The sequence below is a fragment of the Scardinius erythrophthalmus genome (assembly GCF_964197995.2).
Source record: "Scardinius erythrophthalmus genome assembly, chromosome: 11".
In the NCBI taxonomy this organism is placed as follows: Eukaryota; Metazoa; Chordata; class Actinopteri; order Cypriniformes; family Leuciscidae; genus Scardinius; species Scardinius erythrophthalmus.
Window position 1 is genome coordinate 36,906,455 of NC_138231.1, and position 21,621 is coordinate 36,928,075.

The 21,621-nt window shown below is 36.7% G+C and overlaps 1 protein-coding gene across 6 annotated transcripts; it reads right to left on the reverse strand.

The window, feature by feature from the left end:
* Window positions 1-5,015: 5,015 nt before the first annotated feature.
* On the reverse strand, window positions 5,016-21,620 carry exoc1 (exocyst complex component 1). 6 transcript variants are annotated; one of them, XM_081379426.1, is made up of 20 exons: window positions 21,429-21,603; window positions 20,712-20,840; window positions 20,475-20,605; window positions 19,605-19,764; window positions 18,390-18,577; window positions 17,274-17,501; window positions 16,609-16,741; window positions 16,407-16,516; window positions 16,124-16,192; window positions 14,298-14,447; window positions 12,804-12,912; window positions 11,383-11,427; window positions 10,735-10,898; window positions 9,413-9,514; window positions 7,392-7,465; window positions 7,025-7,253; window positions 6,750-6,933; window positions 6,025-6,224; window positions 5,646-5,840; window positions 5,016-5,522 (listed from the first exon to the last, which is right to left on the reverse strand). In XM_081379426.1, exons 2-20 carry the CDS (start codon window positions 20,833-20,835, stop codon window positions 5,370-5,372), a joined length of 2,748 nt encoding a protein of 915 aa, XP_081235552.1. In that variant the 5' UTR covers window positions 20,836-20,840; window positions 21,429-21,603; the 3' UTR covers window positions 5,016-5,369. The 6 variants fall into 6 exon arrangements, with proteins under 6 accessions (XP_081235552.1, XP_081235555.1, XP_081235554.1 ...); XM_081379429.1 differs by lacking the exon at window positions 16,124-16,192 and having other exon boundaries at window positions 21,438-21,620; XM_081379428.1 differs by lacking the exon at window positions 16,124-16,192.
* Window position 21,621: the final 1 nt, after the last annotated feature.

Sequence of the window (21,621 nt, forward strand, 5' to 3'; positions counted from 1 at the left end):
ATAAAGTCAGAATTGCGTGTTATAAAGTCAGAATTCTGACTTTTTTTCTCGCAATTGCGACTTTATATCTCGCAATTCTGACATCTTTTCTCCGAATTGTGAGATATAAACTCACAATTGTGAGATATAAAGTCCAATTCTAAGGGGAAAAAATACGGATTTTTTTTTTTTTTTTTTTACCTCAGAATAGTTTATATCTCACAATTCTGACTTTATAACACGCAATTGCGACTTTATATCATGCAATTCTGACTTTGTATCTCGCAATTGCGACTTTATATCTCAGAATTGCGACTTTATATCCCGCAATTGCGACTTTATATCTCAGAATTGCGACTTTATTTCTCACAATTCTGACTTCATATCACGCAATTCTGAGAATAAAAGTCACAATTCTGACTTGATATATCCCAATTGTGAGAAAAAAAAGTCAGAATTGTTAAAAAGTCGCAATTATTATTATTTATTTATTATTCAGTGGCGGAAACAAGCTTCCATAAGTTCCAAAACCGTAAGACTTTCGTCAATCTTTGAAACACAAATGAAGAGCTTTTGATGAAATTTTAGCTTTCTGTCCCTCCATTGATGACTGTACTCTACCAATTTGACGCTTCAGAAAGTTCACAAAGAGTTCGCAAAACTAATCCATATGAATTGAGAGGTTTAGTCCAAATTTTCTGAAGAATCTCGATCGCTTTACATGATGAACAGATTAATTTAGGCTTTTACTCATTTAAACATTGTTCAGCGAACATAAACAGAAGCTCAACTGAACCTGCTTGATGCGCAAGAACAAACCTCATTGGTTCATCATGGAGCTATACTTGACCCATCTTCTGGGGTGTCTTCGTAGCAGCATATAAAACAAAAACCGCTCCTTATAAAAAATGAAATGTAGGCTATTATTGTAGTAGCCTAGTTATAAACAATGGTTTATTTTATTTTAGTTTTATTTTAAGTTCGCAAGACTCCAGGTTATCATTTGAGGGCAGCAATTTTATTCATAACGATTAAAAAATAAATATTTGAGAGTGGAAATTAATGTCTTTTTTTTTTTTTTTTTTTTTTTTCTACATCTAGAAACTTTTAGTTTTATAAATGGGGGTAATCTTTGAAGGATGAACAAAATAATGTTTTTGTCATCACATTAAAAATAACATTTAAATATATGACCATATATGAGTTTTGAAGTGCTAGAAAATATATGTGATGTTCTTGAAAGCATTTTACTATTCCTGCCAAACTTCCATAGTGACAGTTAGTGTTTAGCCTACTACATTAAATCCATCGTGAATGTTTTTGATTAGTGGACGTAATCATGGCACAATGTTTCTCCTGGTTTCCACGGCAGCGCTGTTTGATCTTATAGAGATCTACGGGTAATAAGTTATAACCATAGACTGTATCTAAATTTTGGTCGGCAGGACCGAACCAAAAGCCAATAACGGTTCAATACGAATATATAATTATAATTTATTTCTGTGATCAAAGCTGAATTTTCAGCATCATTACTCCAGTCTGCAGTGTCACATGATTCAACATGAGTCAACCAGTTGCCTGGATTTAATAAAATAAGAAGCAAATATAACAGACAATATAATCATGGAGGCGCCCGCTGGTCTCTTGCATTGCACGTTAACTGGAGCGCATCTCATCCATAGACAGTATATAAACGATCTCATCCTAACTTAACGAAACTCATTGTATGCCTCACAAAGACATGAGAAATACATCAAATACACAAAGCTTGAAATGTCTTTAAACTAAATAATTCAAAACGAAAAGAAAAAGGCTACTCTCTGATTATGTAATCCATTATGTGCATTTCTCTCTATAGGCATGTTCACTACGAATATGGCGATCGTCAACTTCATCTTTGCAGTCGAAACTGTCAGAAAACACTAGTTTATTAATAAAAATCAGTGCACGCCCGGATTTACAAATGTACATCTTGCTTGTTGCACGCACACATATTAGGCCTATGTCGAAATAACGAGATATTATGTTGAAATAACATTATTATTAATAATACATATTTTAGAATATTTGAATGCTGAATGTTGCGCTTGTTCAGTTTAATAAAAATTAAAACTTTAATTGTGATCATTAAAATAATTGAATATTAAATATTTAGTGGCTAAGTTTTGCTCATTTATTTATATATAAAGCATTTGTTCCAATGAACTGCCGTAGTCAAGGCGACATCTAGTGTATCTATGACTTCGCGCGACGGTGTAATGTACTTCCGGGTAAAGATGCGATCAGTCAAATGAAATACAATAAACGTACAAATAAATATTACAAATTAAAAACCGATCGGAAATGTCGTCCAATGTTCTAATACTATTATTTGATGACAACAATACATTTGGAAAACAAAATACAGCCATTTCTGATTTTTTTCTTTTTAACAAAAACCAAACTGCACCCTTTTTTAAATTTCATCTTTCATTCCGAAAAATAGAATAATGAATGTATGGAAAAAGTACACGGACCTGAACTGGACGTGCAGATTCTAAATATTTTAAATTATTGAATGATTTTATTGTGTTTTAATGTTATATGAAATGTTATTTTCTCATTTTACGTCATTATCATAAAAAAAGACATACGATGAGTGTCACCCGCCCAGATCAGCAGAATCATCGGCAACCACGATCAGCCAATTCATCAGCTAACAATGTGATTCAATGGGTTGTCAGGTGTCGCTCGCAGCCTCATCGCCCTCCAATAACACAGAGCGCGCGGCGGATATATATAGGGTAGACACGACCTGTGTTTCTCATCGACGGTGACTGGAAATTCAAGCTGCGATTTTTCACGTTGGATATACTCGCGCGAACAAATACAGATGTGTTAAACACGATAAGAACACAAATTCTACCTTTATTCGTTAAAACAGTCGGTATTTCCCACAATGATTCTGCTTTGCTATTGGCCCACGTCATGATTACTAAGCGCTGCTATTGGCGGCCACGATTATTAAGTATGTAAGGCGAACGGAACGGAACAGTCACCCAAAAATGAAAATTCTGTCAGTAATTACTCACCCTCATGTTGTTCCAACCCCGTAAGACCTTCGTTCATCTTCAATCTGAGAGCTGGATCACTCCTCCATAGGCTTCTAAGGGTTTGAAACTTGCAGGCCCAGAAAAGTTATAAAACAATATAGTCCAAGTGACTACAGTGGCTCAATCTTAAGTTTATCAAGCGACGAGAATACTTTTTGTGCGCAAAAAAACAACAAAAAACGACTTTATTCCACTATTCATTTCCTTGTCTCTGGGCTTCGAGTTAGTTCACGTACATGTAGTAGTGTAACACGTCACAGGTAGGCTTACTATTGGCCGACGCTAGTCATGTGTGTAATGCGTGTGACGTATAACACAGAAGCGCTGCGCAGTTACACTACGTGGCCTAACTCGAGGCCCAGAGAGAAGTAAATTAATAGTAGAATAAAGTCGTTGTTTTGCGCACAAAAAGTATTCTCGTCGCTTGATAAACTTAAGATTGAGCCACTGTAGTCACTTTGACTATATTAACGATGTGTTTAATACATTTTTTGGGCCAGCAAGTTTCAAACCCTTAGAAGCCTATGGAGGAGTGATCCAGCTCTCAGATTGAAGATGAACGAAGGTCTTACGGGGTTGGAACAACATGAGGGTGAGTAATTACTGACAGAATTTTCATTTTTGGGTGACTGTTTCGTTCCGTTCGCCTAACATACTTAATAATCGTGACCGCCAATAGCAGCGCTTAGTAATCATGACGTGGGCCAATAGCAAAGCAGAATCATTGTGGGAAATACCGACTGTTTTAACGAATAAATGTAGAATTTGTGTTCTTATCGTGTTTAACACATCTGTATTTGTTCGCGCGAGTATATCCAACGTGAAAAATCGCAGCTTGAATTTCCAGTCACCGTCGATGAGAAACACAGGTCGTGTCTACCCTATATATATCCGCCGCGCGCTCTGTGGTATTGGAGGGCGATGAGGCTGCGAGCGACACCTGACATCCCATTGAATCACATTGATAGCTGATGAATTGGCTGATCGTGGTTGCCGATGATTCTGCTGATCTGGGCGGGTGACACTCATCGTACTAAATTTTTTTTTTTATGATAATGACATAAAATGAGAAAATAACATTTCATATAACATTAAAACACAATAAAATCATTCAATAATTTAAAATATTTAGAATCTGCACGTCGAGACGAGCTCCGGATCTGTATAGTGACGCAAATTACTCAACTTTATTTACTTATTAAATTTTGCCTTTTTGAATTGAAAATATGCTATAATTTCCTTGATTCATTTAGAGAGAATGCATGCATAATTAAAAATAAAATATTATTTTCAAATAGTTACAATTATTTCACTAATACAATAAGCCTTTCTTTTTTCTTTTTTCCCTTAAATTACGTTTATAATTAATCAATTCCTTTAAATAAAAATACCCAATTTTAGTTTGGGCTAAAGCCCCGCATATCCACTGACCTTAGAACCGCCCCTGGTTCTTGTGGGAACTCAAACGTGCTTGTAAGACAGGAGAATGAACCTCATTTGGTTCTTTGCTTACCACAACTGATGTGTGAGTTAATGAATGTTTATATGTGAATAAAAGCCTAAATTCAATCATATACAGCGATGGTGTCTCTTCAGAAAATTTGAACTAAACTGCTCAATTTACTTTTTCAAGCGACAAAGTGGTAGTTGCGTAGCTGTCAATGGAGGGACAGAAAGCTCTCAGATCTCAGTCCACACCACAACTATGACGTCGATAACAACACAGAAGAACAACATTGTTGGAATCACTTAAGATTCAGGTTGATTTTTTTTATGAACATTAGAAACTTCAGTCAGAATCAGACAACAGAACAGTATGCCATGGTCTGTCGGTCTGGATGCTAATATCGTTTTTGTAATTGGCGTGAAGTGAACAGACAACTATCTGCTTTATATTCAACAATCAATTACAAGAATCACAAAAAAATAACGAAATAAAGAAAATTTACTTTCAAAAGTATGCTTTATTTACTTTCATATGACTCCAGGCCGTTTATTTTGTGATTTTCTTTATAGAATGTTTTGATACTCATCAGCATTCAAGTGCATGAAAGATCAGCCACACACATTTTTAGTGTTGAGCGTAATAAAAAAAAAAAAGTTCAGTCATTTGTGATTCACTAAACTAAAGCTATATGAAGAATTGTTGGTTTTCAACAAAACTCAAGGAATCAGTAACAACAGAATCTCAAGTTACAAACAGGGTTCCAGTGTTAGTTCCCTTAAATGCACTGTAATGTATGTACAAATTAAGCACTCATTCTCTCCCTCTCTCTCACAATGATTCAGCTTCCTGTTTTAGTGGGACTGAGCGATACTGGAGAAGTACTCCAGCATGTCTTGAATGGTGAACTCCATGGTGATTCCAGACCCCGGGTAGCAGCGGTTTATCAAGCCCTCAAAGTGCTTGTACTGCCGAATGAACTCATCCTGCATGGAGTGCCAAACAACCTAATGGACAGAACAAAGTTCACATTTAAACTGACATTCTCAAGAATCTCAAACGATTATAAATGCAACCATATTCAATTTAGCCATTTAGTGTTTCATTATTTGACTCTTGTTCTTTTTCACCTGTAACAGACTCTCCTCCTCACACAGGTGCTTATCCACCTTCCTGTAGAGGTTGTCCAGGCCCTTTTTCACCTCTTTGCCAGGGTATTCTTTAATAACCTTACGCAATTCCTGTTTATTGAAGGCCAGCTGGTAGCTCACTTCTTCTTCTCGCACACCCTGGGCAACACGAGCCTCTACACCCTCAAAGAAGTGCTGCAAGATGGGAAGACAATTAACCATGGACTCTAATGCAAAGATGAAGACAGCATAAACAAAGGCTGAAAAATCCAATTACATTAATAATCCAAACACATTTTAGTTTCATTCCTAAATTCCTCAATTAACCAGGTGTACTGGAAAACTGCTCAATTCAGGTTTTCATAAAGATTTGTCTCACATTGAGTTTCTCCAGCGGTTGACCCAGTGAGTTGATGACGTAGGACTGCAGGTGTTCGGTGTATTTCTGCTTGGCCTCCTTTCTCTCTGCCTCCAGACAGGAGATCTTGAGGCTGGACAGAGTTGAGAAGATATGGTGGAAGTTCTCCATCATCACCACATCACGTGGAGTCTTCTGGCTTTCGTTGGCCACTTTCTCCACTATGGATACACAAACAGACAAGAGTGTGGAAAACAAACGATATAGCAGAACCGCAAATATTAAAAATCTAAACCTGATTATGTATAGTGGTTTGCCGCCCATAATTCAAATGTGTTTATGCTCCTGACTAATAATAATAGTCACATTTTCAATTAATGGACCTGCACCCTTGAGTCTTAAATGGTTCTCAAAAGTCTTGTTATTGTTAATTAAAGCTAAAACTATAAATCATAAATCATTGCCGGTAATTTAAATAATAAATAAATGTTAAAAAACTTTAAAAAAAAAACTTGGCTTAGGCTTAAGAACTAAAATTACTAGAACTAAAACTGAAATTTAAATCATTTAAAGCTATATAAAAATATAGCAACATACAAAAAAAAAAAAAAATACAACATGTTTTCTTTTCTTTATATTTCAAAAAATGTCTGAAGCGTAGCAATTCAAGTGATTTAGAGCTTCTCATGCATTCTCACATCTATTCAAGATTTAATAAATGTATGAAAGTTGGTCATGACGCTCACCGTTATGGAACACGGCTCTGATGAGTTTGATGTAGGCTTTATCCAGATCACCCCGTCGCTCTGCGTTTCGGAAAATAGCCTCAGCCAGCTTAGCAAACTCCTCAAAGCCAGTGACAAACGGCAGGATGCCCACTTTACTCTTCTTTGAAATCTTCACTTCCTCCATCTGACGAATCTGGCCCGACTGAAAGAGCAACAGAAACATCAGAAGATCCAGATGCTTGTCTCAACATCAATACATAGATAAAAAGACGCTTATCATGAGCTCAACTTACGATGCATTTATCAAAGTTTCTCTTGACAGTGACCAGCACATTGCCCAGTGTTGTGCTGAGATATGAGGCGGGATCGACATTTTCGGCTGTCCAGACGTGGTGACTCATCTTCACCAGCATGTAGAGAGAGTTGAAGCTGTCTATCTTATCACCTAAAGCTATCAGACTGTTCAGCTCCGTCTCGATGCTCTGAAAGATCTTATTCATCATCATCCGAACCATGTCCTTACTGCAAGAGAAATGGATGTACGATCATTTTTTGCATTTGAAGGCTCATTTAATCTGCTTAAAAACAGATTTGACTGTTAAATGGATGACTGACAGAAAGAAATGAATGAACTAAGAGCTCAAGAGAACTTTGACTCACTCAGATATTGAATATCTATGTTCACTGGTGGGTCTGGAGTGCACTGTTCCATCGGCGTCATCCACATTCTCTGCCTAATGAGGCATTTAGAACATCATTAAAGGTGACATATTATGCCCCTTTTCACAAGATGTAATATAAATCTATGGTGTCCCCAGAATGTGTCTGTGAAATATCAGCTCAAAATACCCCCCAGATCATTTATTATAGCTTGTCAAATGTGTCCCTTTTTGGGTGTGAGCAAAAACGCTCAGTTTTTGTGTCCCTTTAAACGCAAATGAGCTTCTGCTCCCCGCCTACATTCAGAAGACTGCCGATCCTTTACACGAGCTTCGAATACAATGACAAACGACAGAACAGTTTGCATGCTTTGCACAAACTTTTGCCATTGTGTTAGAACTAGTTACACTGTTGTCGCTTGCGAAAACCAAATGGCGGTGCCGTGGGTGGAAACATGCAGATTCAGGAGCCGTAATATTATAATAAAATCCCCTTTCTACGTCAGAAGGGGACTGAAATCTGATTGGCTTATTTATGCTTGCAGAGAAAGTCTTACCAAAACAAAGTTACTGGGTTGTCACTTTTCACGTTTTCGGTGTTGGTAGATGCACCGGGGACCCAATTATAGCACTTAAACACGGAAAAAGTCAGATTTTTATGATATGTCCCCTTTAAAGGTGCTGTATGTAATTTTTGACTGTAATAAAGCATAAAAATACCATAATATGTTAGCAGAGATTTAGGTAACATGCTAAGTTCAAATACCGGTTTCTTGGAAAAACAAAGCTACCGCCAGTTATTCTACTTTGAAATGTGCGTTCCGTGTCGGAATGTCTGTTTATGTTTTGGTCTGTGTGATCCCGGCCACTGCCAATTTACTGAATAGTGTTTCCACACCCCGGGTTGTCAGCAGAAATCACAGCTTATTGCAGTCATGGAAACCAGCAAACAAACAGGTTCAGAGACCCCAAGTTCTACCTGACCTCAGCATCCACCTAAAAAGCTCTATGACAAGAGGCATATTAAAATGCGGATAAATATTCAAGATGCATTTAGTGTAAGGCTTGTTCCAACGCTTTCCATTGTCAATTGCACTCGTTCCTGTTGCATATCTGGCAACCCACGTGTGCCTTGAGTCCAAGGCTGAATCCGAAATCGCCCCTCATTCACTATTACCTACATAAGTCCACTAATTCAGTTCACTTGAAGGAGTTAATGAAAACGAGTGAGTGAATTCGGACAGCCGTTGAGTGTACATCGGTTGTACTTTCGTTATTGCGGTGCATTGTGGGATAGAATGAGTGCACTCGATAACATTCACTATGGTTTCGGACACCACTACAAATTCACCACTCGGATTCAGCCCAAGTGTGCCAAGCATGAAAAGTCCTGAAAAGCGATGTCCAAGCATTTTGATCGCCCCCTGGTGGCTGGCTGCGGTATAGGTCTTAAACCCCACCCTCTCCATGTAATCGAACCAAACTAAAAAATCCAATTACACTCCAAATAATCTTTTTCTAAAGATAGTTTCTGTCATTTTATGTAGTTCTCATCATGCAGATGTATGTTCTAATGTTCACTTGCCCAATAAGTTTGGTTTTAGTTAGTTATTTGATGCTATTATAATGGGGTGAAACATCCTGATTGACAGCTGTGCTATCGAATGAGTCTGCGAGTGTGGGAGTGTGGGCGGGACCTTGATGCCGCGGCTCAACCTCAGGATCACTACTGCGCAGACTCGGGCTCTGAACGAAGTAATCTGCAACTACCATTACTGGGATATTTTGGCTTCATTTTTCTACAGTGGATGGAAGCAGAGCCATCCATCTTTTTTACAGTCTATGGTTGAGTCTGAGGAGGAGGGGGCAGGGGAAACAACTCTCTCCAATATTTTTAATTTAGACTGCAGTACCCATTTTAACTGCTAGCAGTCAATATTACATACTGCACCTTTAAAAACACCATCACACACAAATACAATACACGCACATATCTGAACCAGTACAGTGTCTGATACTCACCTGAGCTAGTGAAGGATTTTGCTGCAGCTTGAAGAACTTGCTGATAAAGTCCTGTTCAGCCAGACACAGCGGCTCCAGCTCACTCAAAACCTGCTCAAAGATCTAGAAAACACCACACAGAAAGGACCACAAACCCTTAATGGACATATGTACACTACCGTTCAGAGGTTTGGGGTTGGTTTTTGCTTTTTACTGTTATACATCAGACAATACAAGACAAAGAAAAAGACACAAGGACTGGACTTTAGCTTTTCTAAAGGTATACAATTATTAACCTCCGAAAACCACAGACTAATTGTAATAACAGTATCTGATTTCTACTTCATTGCAATACACTTCTTGGCAATGAATACGTTTTATCTCATGGCTTTGCTTGAGGTTGAAATTGGTGAAGTTACCCAATAAACATTTATCTGGGTCTACTAGGAAGGTGAATCCATGTATAACAGATATAATACTGCAATTTGTTTGCCAGTTCCCTCGTCTATACCACGTCTAAAGCATAGAGGTGAGAATATTTAGAGGTGAGAACTTATGCAGAGTCTAGACGGAGTGAAATAAACTTGGTGAAGAAAATTAAATGGAGTCAGTCTATATAAAGAGTTCAAATAAGATGTGATTCCTTCCTTGCATAGTTCACTCCAGGCTTCTCCATCTGCGCTAATGCCTAAATCTTGTTCCCATCTAATTTTAGATTTGTCTAATTTAGGTTGAGGTTTATTTGTCATCAGGGAATTATATATTCTATATTTCTTCAAATAAAAGAGTTGCTCCAGCTGTTAAACTAGGCAACTTCAGTTAGGTTGGTAGGATTTTATAATATTTTTAAAAGAAGTCTCTTATGCTCACCAAGTCTGCATTTATTTGATCAAAACTACAGTAAAAATATTAATATTGCGAAATATTACGAAAAATAACTGATTTGGTCCACAAAAAATATTTCTTATGATTATCAAATGTTGAAAACAGTTGTGCTGCACTATATTTTTGCAGAAAGCAGGATACATTTTTTAGGTTTCTATAGTGAACATAAAGATAAATACTAATAGCATTTTTTAAAATAGAACTTTTGTAACATTATAAAGGTCCTTTACTATCATTTTTAATCAATTTAATATGTCCTTGCTGAATAAAAGTAGGCATTTTCATTTATTTTAAACAATAATAATAATAATCTTACTGACCCCAAACTTTTGAATGGTAGTGTAAGATTAAAAACACAACAAATATCAGTATTTATCTTCATTTGAAGTGAAAATTCTGAACCAATCAGCATCTTTAAATTGGGCCAGTACAATCCACAAGTCTTTGTGGCGTCGTACCTTATCAAACCTAGTTCTGTCTGCTACGTCCAGGTCAGAGGCGGACATGTTGCCCATATCAAGCAGAGAAGACGACTGAGAGCGCCTGCTGTTGGAGCTGCTCACAGCGAGTTTATTCAGACTTGAGGTGGAGCCTGTAAGCTTCCCAGAACTCCCATGCAGGCCTGAGAGAGACCATTAGAGGAGAAACCATTAGAGTATGAACTGGATATTAAATATACCAGCCAGATATACAACTCACTTTTCTATATGGGTTATTAAACTTACCTTGGCGAGCACACTGATCTGAATGCAATGCAATCCAACTACCAATAATCTCATATAAATCATAGAGGATTTATTGCATGATAAAAAAAAAAAAAACCTTTAACCCCTGATGCATTAACATTAAACATTTTCAAATCTGATATCATTGGACACGTTTGAGGTTAGTTTTGATCAAGAAAAAAGTGAATAAGATAAGATGAAATCCATAAAACAGTGCACGTAACTCAAGCTTAGAAAAGATTGTAAATATATGTTTTGCATACACATGAAACATTGAAACTGAAGATAATGGTTTACTGTGTTTGTGTGGCAGATATGCCTTTTGACTAAGAGGGAGCAAGGCATTATGGGATAGGCATGGGATGTGGCACTGATACTTACTCTCCGTCTCCTGTTTGAGAGCACTCTCTTTCCGCGGAAGCGTGGCTGGAGGCCGGTTAGAAAGGCAGGCATCAGAGACAGAGACACGTTAGGCTTACAACATGCAGCATGGTGCCAGAGTTAGGGGTTAAAGGTCAAAGTTTTCAAATATGACATGCACTGCAGTGGCTGAATTTAGGCTAAGTAGAATTAGGGCTCAGTGGCCATTTGGAAACAAAAAGCTCCTTTTCTATCATCATGTGGAGGAAAAAGCTGAGACTAAGTCTGGTAATGAAAGCTGGTAAAAAAAAGCTGGTAAAAAAAGAACATCTTATTTACACCTGGAAGTTTCCCATCATGAGCAGGGAGAATAGGATATGCCCAATAGGGATGGGCATGAGTAACTGAGCTTACAAAAAAAAAATATATATATAATTATACCCTTTCTATACATCTTTAATATATCTAAATACTGAATAAAAAAGAAACATTTGTCCTAAAACACTTGAGCTCAAAAGTTTGGGGTCAACATGTTTTTTTTTTTAAAGTGACAGTAAAAAAATGTATAAGGTTATACATTTTACATTTTATTTCAAATAAATGCCGTTCTTTCAAAATGTATAATTATCAAAGAAAAAAAATGTATCATGGTTTCCGTTGTCGATATTGAGAAGAAATGTTTCTTGAGCTGCAAATCTGCATTTCAGAATGATTTCGTGTGACACTGAAGACTGGAGTAATGATGCAGAAAATTCAGCTTCACCATCACAGGAATCAAATATTTCAAAACATATTAATATAGAAAAACAGTTACTTTAAATTGTAATCATATTTCACAATATTTTACTGTATTTTTGATCAAATAAATGCAGCCTTGGTGAGCATAAGCGACTGCTTTAAAAAAAAAAAAAGTTTTGCCAACCCCAAACATTTGCACAGTAGTGTAAATACTAAATAAGTCCCTTTTTATTCTGTTTTGAAGTATTCAGTGAAATGCAGTTCTAAACATCCTGGGATCTCATGAATTCAGTTTTTTTCCCCACAAAACAATGTGAGTGTCATGCCTCTAGTACACATGTAATGGCATACTGGCATGTGTAACAGTACACACACTGTGGGCCATGCAGCACATGTCAGGACATTACTATGCAAACGTGACGTAACACCATCATATCAGAGACAAGCGATGACTGACAGCTCAATGATTTCACTAGAGAATTAAGTCGGATAGTTTAAATTCAACTCTAAACTGTGTGTTTGTCATGTGGTGTAAAATGAAAGAAAAAACACAAGTAGATTACAAACAGCACACACACTATGACAAACACACAACATAGCAAACACAAGACGCACACTGACTAAAGATATAGCATGGACAAAAATTGTTTTTTTTTTTTTTGTGGAAAAAATTGTGGAAAAATTTGTTTTTATTGTGGTCTTACCAAATTTTCCTTTCCCATCCTTACTAGTGCCCGCCATTTTGATCTTTGCAACTTCAAAGAAATCCTTAATTTCCCGCTCATAGAGTCGAGTCATGTAATCCACGTAAGTCTGTAAAAAACATAAGGGAGGATCAGGAATTTGATCAAATTGCATTTTTTTTATTTCTCAGCATTTTTCTCATTTAGAAGAAGGTATAAAGAACATAGGAAATAATGAGGAGAGAGACAGAGGGAACAAGTGACGAACTGGACACAAATCCAATCTGTCAGAGTACACACAGCAACATCCAGGCCACGTCTGTCATCTCATTTGGATTTTAAAGATTAATAATAATTGAGGGTACAGACAAATGCATCTAAAACATTTGGGAATTAATTTGGAACTGAGTGATGATCAGAAAAAGAATAATCACTCCAACTAAACCCTTAAATATGGCTTTGCCCTTGAGTTTATTGGGTTTAACGTCTGTAGAATTACATTAACAGTGCTATTAAGTCTGAGCAGAGCTGAAATTAAATATAACTGCTTTTTTTCTTCCACTTATGCTGCCATTTCAAGGAAAACCACCAGCTCTCAGAGGACATCGGGATAAGACATTGCAGTGTTTTTATGATGGCATTTTAATTTTACTGTAACTGATGGTCATAAATGATAATAGACTTTATCAGGGTTTTTTTCTTTCTTTTTTCTCTTTACCTTAGATTACTGTTGGTGATGTAATTGTTTTAAACATATAATCATTTTACAGTAAAACATACATCAGTATTGGCACAGAGTGTCTTATTAAAATAAAGTCCCAATTATGATCTTAATTAAGGGATTCATTAAAATGGGCCTACTTACTTTCTTAATGCAAGTTTTGGGTATGTACAACAGTTGAACAATTCATATTCATAAGTGAATGATTTGTCAGTGCATGTTATTTTAGAGAAAATAATATTTTTGTAACTTTCAACCTCTAAAAACAACCTTCCTGCTCTGCTGATGTCACCTAGGCTGTGCATACTAATGGTTATTGTTAACTTAAGTTAGCCAAATAGCTATTGAGACATTGTTTTAGCATATTCACATTACTTCTGATATATATGTAACATACTTTTTCACCATCTAAATAAATTCACAATGAATAAAATAAAGTTCCATCCAACATTTTTCTCACTGAATAACCCGTTTCACTCTGAATTACAACACATTACAGTGTATGTCAGTAAAACTGGTCACAAATAGCAATTTACTATGACTTATGAAAATATTATTGTGATGCTGTAATGGTAATAATCTGCAGTGCTACGAAAAGTAAGAATGTTATAGGATTTAATAATGTTTTTGTCCTTGACTTTTGCCACATGCCTCACCGATTAGAGTTTCCATACACTTTAATGACTATCAAGACGGAACAATTTGTTTAAACATGACAGAATGCTTCCAGACCTCAATGTTGCCTGATATCAGTCATGATAATCACGGCAGTGATGGAAGTGATAAACACTCACCCTGGAGAGGCCCTCATATTTCTCTCTCTGGGTGTTCTTCAGCCACTCCATCAGTTTGGCATATCTGAGCAGGTCTCTGTGCAGAGGGCTGTGTTTGGGTAGTGTCAGGTCAGCTGTGTGCTGGGACAGTGTGGAGCTCTGATCGTGGCCCTACACACACAAACACACAGACAGAATCAGTGAGTGGAAACACTTAACACAAGCAAGTTAATATTAAGGAAGACACAAACTCTCACTCCCACAAAGGGCTGGGTAAAAATACAGATTTTCTGATTAATCGTGATCTTTACTTGACCAATTTCAATATCAAAGTCCCATGTTTGAAAACATATTTTAAAAAATCTGCTGTCACTGCCATGGACATGAGGATAAGACATTGCAGCAATATTATATTATGATAGCATTTTAATGGTTACTGTAACTGATGATAAGGGTACTGTGTCAGTGGTCACAAATGATAATGGACTTTATCAGGGTCATTACAAAACATATAATGCAACATATAATGCTTATACATTAAAACATAGATCTTGATTTGAACAATTTAATTATAAATTCAATAAGTCCCAAAATTCATTGTTTGCTCTATGACTATTTTCAGTGGTTGTGTAAGATCATATTTGAAGAGTTCAGATGCAAAAGCCTCTAAGTGCCATCTGAAATTTATCATTTCAGTAATCAGTAATTTCACTTAAATGACAATTTAATTTACTGAACTTAAATATACGAGCTTGATAAAAATGAACATTCTAGAAGAAAATTTCAGATGGCACTTAGAGGCTTTTGCATCTGAACTCTTCATTTTAAAAATCAGATTTGTGAACATACATTCGCAGTCTGTATTGAATGTGATTTAATAAATGACTTGTGTTTACAGAAAGTGAATGGTAAAATAACAGTCTTTCTATTGAGTCGTCTTTGTGGGCTGGAAGCAAAAACAAATTCAACTCATGAGAAAAAGAAAAAAAAGTCCTGAAGGAACCAGTTACTTTTCAGTGAATCAAAAACATACAGCATGACCAGTCTGATTTATGAACAAATGACTCTTATGAACTGGTTCTTTTCACTTAATTAAAAACATACTGTACAACCAGAGTTGCCCTATTAAAAAAAGTATCTTATTCTTTTAATAAATAGTTCAAAAATACAAGTTACTTATTGAATCAGTCTAAACACAGCAGCAGAATAGAGAGAATATCTTCCCGAGAGAAAATGGACATTATGATGGAATCAAATCGAGAGTTTGTGTATTGGTGTCAAAACAAAATCGAAATCCGTATAATCACCCAGCCCTACTACCACACAAAAGATTGCTGTTATATTACAGTGACACGAGTTCAAACCGTAATTAGTTGGGTAACAACCACCAAGCGTCACAAATTCATGAACACTGCCACAAAACCGACAGTCACTGCCACAAAAAATTCTCACAGTCAATCAGTTCCTTCTCAATGCATCTATAAAACATCCACATCATAAAGGCAAACACTACAGGAACTGCATGCTGACCAGGCCATATCTTCTCTCGAGCATCCCATAATTCCATCGGAGAGTGAGCAAAACAAGGCAATGAAGACCCCTTCACATCTTCAGGGGACAAAATCAACAACTACTAACACAAGTATGATGTTGGCTGAGAGGTTTATGGGGAGATCATCTTAGAAGCCTAAGATGAGTACGTCTGGATTACATCACCATGAACATGCTTAAATGAAATGTTTCCATGGAGAGAGAAGCATTGATGAGACAGTTAGGTCTAGGAAAGAGGAGTTGCGTGACTGTTAGAGTGGGCGGGTCAAACAGGATGCTGGAGTGGGCGTACTCACAGGGAGTGACAGACAGGACGACCTATAGAACTGAGGGATGGTCATTTTGAAGTGACTGAAGTGGTTGAACTGACAGAGGAACAGAAAGCACAGTGTAGTAAAGTGATATAGAGAGACACGACTGGTGGCCAAACAGGAACACAGGAGAAAGAATCAATCACAGACAGAGGTAGATAAAAGACTCATAGGAAAAGGAAAGGAAGCCTAAAACTCCTCAGACATTAGCCATACTCTTAAGATGTGCACGTACTTTACCTGTGGACTACGTGTGTAATAATGTTACCTGGTGCACAAACACGTTGTTGAGGTGGTTGGTGAGACGGCGGGCAAAAGCATCTCTGAGCTCAGAAAACAGATGCTGCTGCTGCTTGACTGCCATCAGCTTATCGTGACCTGAACATCATGCAAACATTAGCAATACTGCTCGTGCACACCTGAAAGTGCTGTTATCGCAAAATGAGTGATGTACAGTATGAGAGCAGTACCTGGTTTGAGCGCTACATTCATGCACTGGGACAGAGCCTCAGAAGCGTTGATGCAGGCCTCGATACCCTTAGGAGAAGACAAATCTCCTTCTTGCAAAGCCTTGATGTGCCCTTTTGATAGATCCATGTAGTTCTACCACGATAAAAAAGACAAAAGCGATAATAATAGACATAAATTCTAATCATACCAATAATCTTTTACTGGAGTTTTGTTTTCATATTAAAACATAAGCAGTACAGAAGCACACTCCATCTAGAACTTTGCTTACCATGGCATTTTAAATAAATAAATAAATAAATAAATAAGTTAGAAGCTTATGTAAAATATGTGGCATGCAGCTCTCTTTTGCGAGACACGAGTGCAACGGTCAAAGGTGTCCGTCTAGAGTACAATGGAAAAGCAGCGCAGAAAACGTGTTCTGTGTGAACGGCTTGGTTGCGGTTTTGACATAAACTAGATATTCTCCACATTGAGCTTCTCTATTTCTGCAGTGTTTTGAACGTTTTAAATTAGTCAAACTGGATAGGCTAACAAAAACACTAAAATGCAACAACGATTCTTACATCATCGTCACATCTCGAGCACCACTGACAAGGCTGCCTGACGCATGCCTGAAATTCGAATGCTCCGTTTTTGCTCCGTCTGTGCTCTATCTATAACGTACCACGAGGAACTGGATCTCATCCAGTAGTTTGCCGTTGTTGGTGTTGCTAATCTGAATGAGACGGTTGCTCTGGGAGATCTGGTCCATCTGCTCCTTCACGCTCTGCAGCATCTCCTCGTAACTGAGCAACTTGCCTTCGATGTTATCCACCTCTGACAGAGCCTGATCCAGCAGCTGCATCAGGATGTTCACCTGCTTCTCAGAGGCCATGATGGACTGGATGTTAGCCTGAGGAGAAAAGAAGAAATATTATCATTCACGACACCAAAAATAAACCCAGTTTCATTTCTGATATGGGACTATCCACTATTTATGGAAGCTTGTTTCCGCCACTGAATAATAAATAAATAATAATAATTGCGACTTTTTATCTCACAATTCAGACTTTTTTTCTCACAATTGCGAGATATGAAGTTAGAATTGTGAGAAATAGTCAGAGAAATAAAGTCGCAATTGGGAGATATAAAGTCAGAATTGCATGATATAAATTCACAATTGCGTGTTATAAAGTCAGAATTGGGAGATATAAACTATTCTGAGGTAAAAAATAAAATGAAAAAAACGTCTTTTTTTCCCTTACAATTAGACTTTATATCTCACAATTCTGAGAAAACATGTCAGAATTGCGAGATATAAATTCGCAATTATGTGTTATAAAGTCAGAATTGCGTGATATAAAGTCGCAATTGCGAGAAAAGAATTCTGACTTTATAAGACGCAATTGCGACTTTATTTCACGCAATTCTGACTTTATATCTCGCAATTCTGACTTTATATCTCGCAATTCTGACTTTATATCACGCAATTGCGACTTTATTTCATGCAATTCTGACTTTATATCTCGCAATTCTGAGAAATAAAGTCAGAATTGCGAGATGTAAACTCGCAATTGTGAGATAAAAAGTCGCAATTATCTTTTAAAATGTTTTATTCTGTGGCGGAAACAAGCTTCCATGACTATTCCCTAATCAGACAAACTTTAAGAACATTTACCTCAACATTTAGATAATTATTGCACGCTCAATATAGATATAGGTTATAATAAAAATCCCAATGAACTACTTCTATTGTTAACACGCCAGTGTTTTACAGTTTGAAACGCTTTAACATACTCACCCCATCTAGGACCTGTAGCTCACGGGACAGTTTCTCAGCAAAGGCCTCTGCGTTGGAAATGGCGTACTCGCAGACCTCCATCATGCCCTCAATGTCCTGCTCCTCACGGGCGTTCAGCTCCTGGTAATCGTCCAGAGCATCCTCGTCTCCCCCGGCAACACTCTGACTCTCTCCGCTCGGGACCGACTCTGGGGGGAAAGGAATGAGACAGTGAGCATTACAATAGTACTCATATAGACCTCAAATTTATGTCATATACTACCGTTTAAAAGTTTGTGGTCAGTACATTGTTTGTTTGTTTTTAAAAGAAATTATCTTCTAATCTATTAAATTATAAGAAATTCATCAAAAGTGACTGTTCTGTTGATCTATTCATCAAAGAATCCTGAAAAAAAAGTTTTGATAATAGTAAGAAATGTTACCTGAACAGCAAATGAGTATATTAGACTGATTTCTGAAGGATCATGTGACACTGAAGACTGGATTAATGATGCTGAAAATTCAGCTTTGCCATCACAGGAATGAATGACATTTAAAAAGTTCAATTAGAAAAAATTACTGTTTTTACCGTTTGTTTTTTCTTTCAAGTAAATCAAATAAATGCAGCCTTGGTAAGCATAAGAGACTTAAAAAACATTTATAAAATCGTACCGATCCCAAGCTTTTGAACAGTATGTATGCATGTGAGTATATGAACTAAACTACTCCATAAATATAATGTAAGTAACACTCATTAAAATAAACACATGCACACAAACAAATCTAGAGAGTGAGCATTGTGCAAATGTTCCCTGATAACTGATGGGGTTTAACAAATTAATTAATGGAATGAATAATGAGGGGAACTGGAGAAGGGAAATGGAGGATGATGGAAAATGGAAGAAAAAACAGCGTACAAACCTTCAGCTTTAGGAAGCTCTGGCCAAGTGAGAGATTTAAAGAGAATAGCACAGATCAGGTTAAAGCAGTAAGGGGCAATCAAATAGACATTGCAGAAACCCAAAGAGCTCAGAAAAAGTGAAAGAGAGAGAACACTAGCTGCAGGAAAACAGAAACTAGTTTGAGTTCCTACCACTGCAAATGTAATATTCTATGTATAAGCTTTAAGAATTGTTTCTATCAAAGGGCTAAGGTAATTACACATTAGAAACACACTGGTAGTTTAACAACATGCTATTACTCCCCCACACCACCAGGAGCAGTAGTGAGCCATACCTTCCAGCAGCTGAGGACTGACGTTTACAAACTCCACTTTCTTGCGAAGGTAGCGCTGGTTCAGTTTCCAGATACATGAGATGAACGAATTCTTCTCTGCAGTGCTGCTCGCCACCCACCGATACACCTTCTCAAAATGGAGGTCAAACTCTGGATTCTCCTGAAGAATGGAAGAAATTCCATTGAAAATGAAAAGATTTTCTCAGTAAATTCAGGTCAATACCAAATCGATAATTATTTTGTCTAATATGTTATGGCCAATAACCATATTAACTACATTTGTATAAATAATTAAAATATAAAACACTTTAAGTGCTACAAGTAAAATTTAGGCATCACAACATTAAAATGTACAGTATGAAAAATGTATATTCACTTTGAGATTTAAATGATTAGTGTTTTTAAAGATTAACTTTAAGTGAGCATTAGGAGATGGCAAGGGTAATCTAAAGTTTCAATTAAATTATTAAAAAAAAATAATATCCAATCAGTGTTGGTATTGTTAACTAAAACAAAAATCTTTTTTTGTTAATTTAAATCAAGCTGAAAAAAAAAAAAAAAAGTTATATATATATATATATATATACATTGAAGTACTAAAATGGTAAAAGTACTAAAACACTGTATCCAGTATTATCCAATAACCGATCTGGGCTGCATTTCTCAAAAGCATTGTTAGCTAAGATGACCATAATTGGTGGCAACAGCTCAATGCTCTACTTAGGCTTACAATGCTTTTGGAAAACGCAGCCCTGGACAGTACATATATAATATGCATATAATATAATATTTAACTAATAGATATTTTATTACTGATCTTTACTTCATGTCTGAATTGATATTGATAACATTTCGCATATGACCTCTGACCTTAGTGGCATCTTTGGCATCAACCTCTGTCAGGTCCCGTAGTTCCCAGGCCATCTGTCTCTTATAGAAATCTCCTTTATCTGACTTCTTCACTTTCACCACCTTCACCTGTACTGGACGCTCTGTGGTCACTAAGGATAATAAACAGAATTGATAGAGGTAAAATAATCAATAAATAAACGTTTACTGATGTGATCTGACATGGATATGCGGGGTCAGACTGTGTCTGTGTTCTACCTGTGGCACATAGGAAACAGTTCTTCTTCTTTTTCCCTGCCTTGCAGACATTGACGATGCTCAGCAGACGCTCGTCATTGGGGGTGAAAATATCCCTCTGAAGGGCGTGCTTGATGGCAGTCATGTTTCCTGAAATTAAAAGCACAATTGGGTCTTGGGAATCAGCAAACAATACTTCCACTAAACATATCAACATATGCCGGTTGATGCAATACTTACTATACTGATGGTCATTCAAAAGTGTATTATTTCACATGCAACATATTTAAAAAATGTCACTCATCTGTTAGCTGTAAGTGTGCAACAATACTGCAAATGTATTAGTACATACTAAGTAACATTGCAGGTAAAAAAAAGGTGTTTTCTAAAATAAAAATATCACATTCATACAAATGTAATTTTATTAATGTAGGTAACTTGTCCATTGTTCACAAAGATGTACTAGAAAGTACCATGTTTATCCATGTAAATACCACCAGCATATGAATATGGTAATTATTGTACTATGATAAACATTAGAATATTACGTTTCACCATACGTAGCACTATACCGCCACTTTACCTTTTTAAAGGCATAGTTCGTGGCGTTTTATTTAATCTTTCTTATATTATTATCCTAATAACAGTTGTTCTATATAAACAGGTCAGCTGACACAATAAACAGCGAAGGGGCCTTTTTGAGAAGCTAATAAACTGCGACTACTAGTCGAATCTTACCTTACTTACATCCAAATGGAGTGGCGAAAATGCTTTCTTTAATGTTTTGACTTGTATTTGTTTAAAATTAAGGCTTTTTTCCTGAATATCACATCAGCTGTCAGGGACCCAGCCCTGGAAGCAGTGTGAACACGAAAACTGTAATGAGCGAGAAAAACATAAACTTCCTACTTCCGGTAGTATTTCTACAATA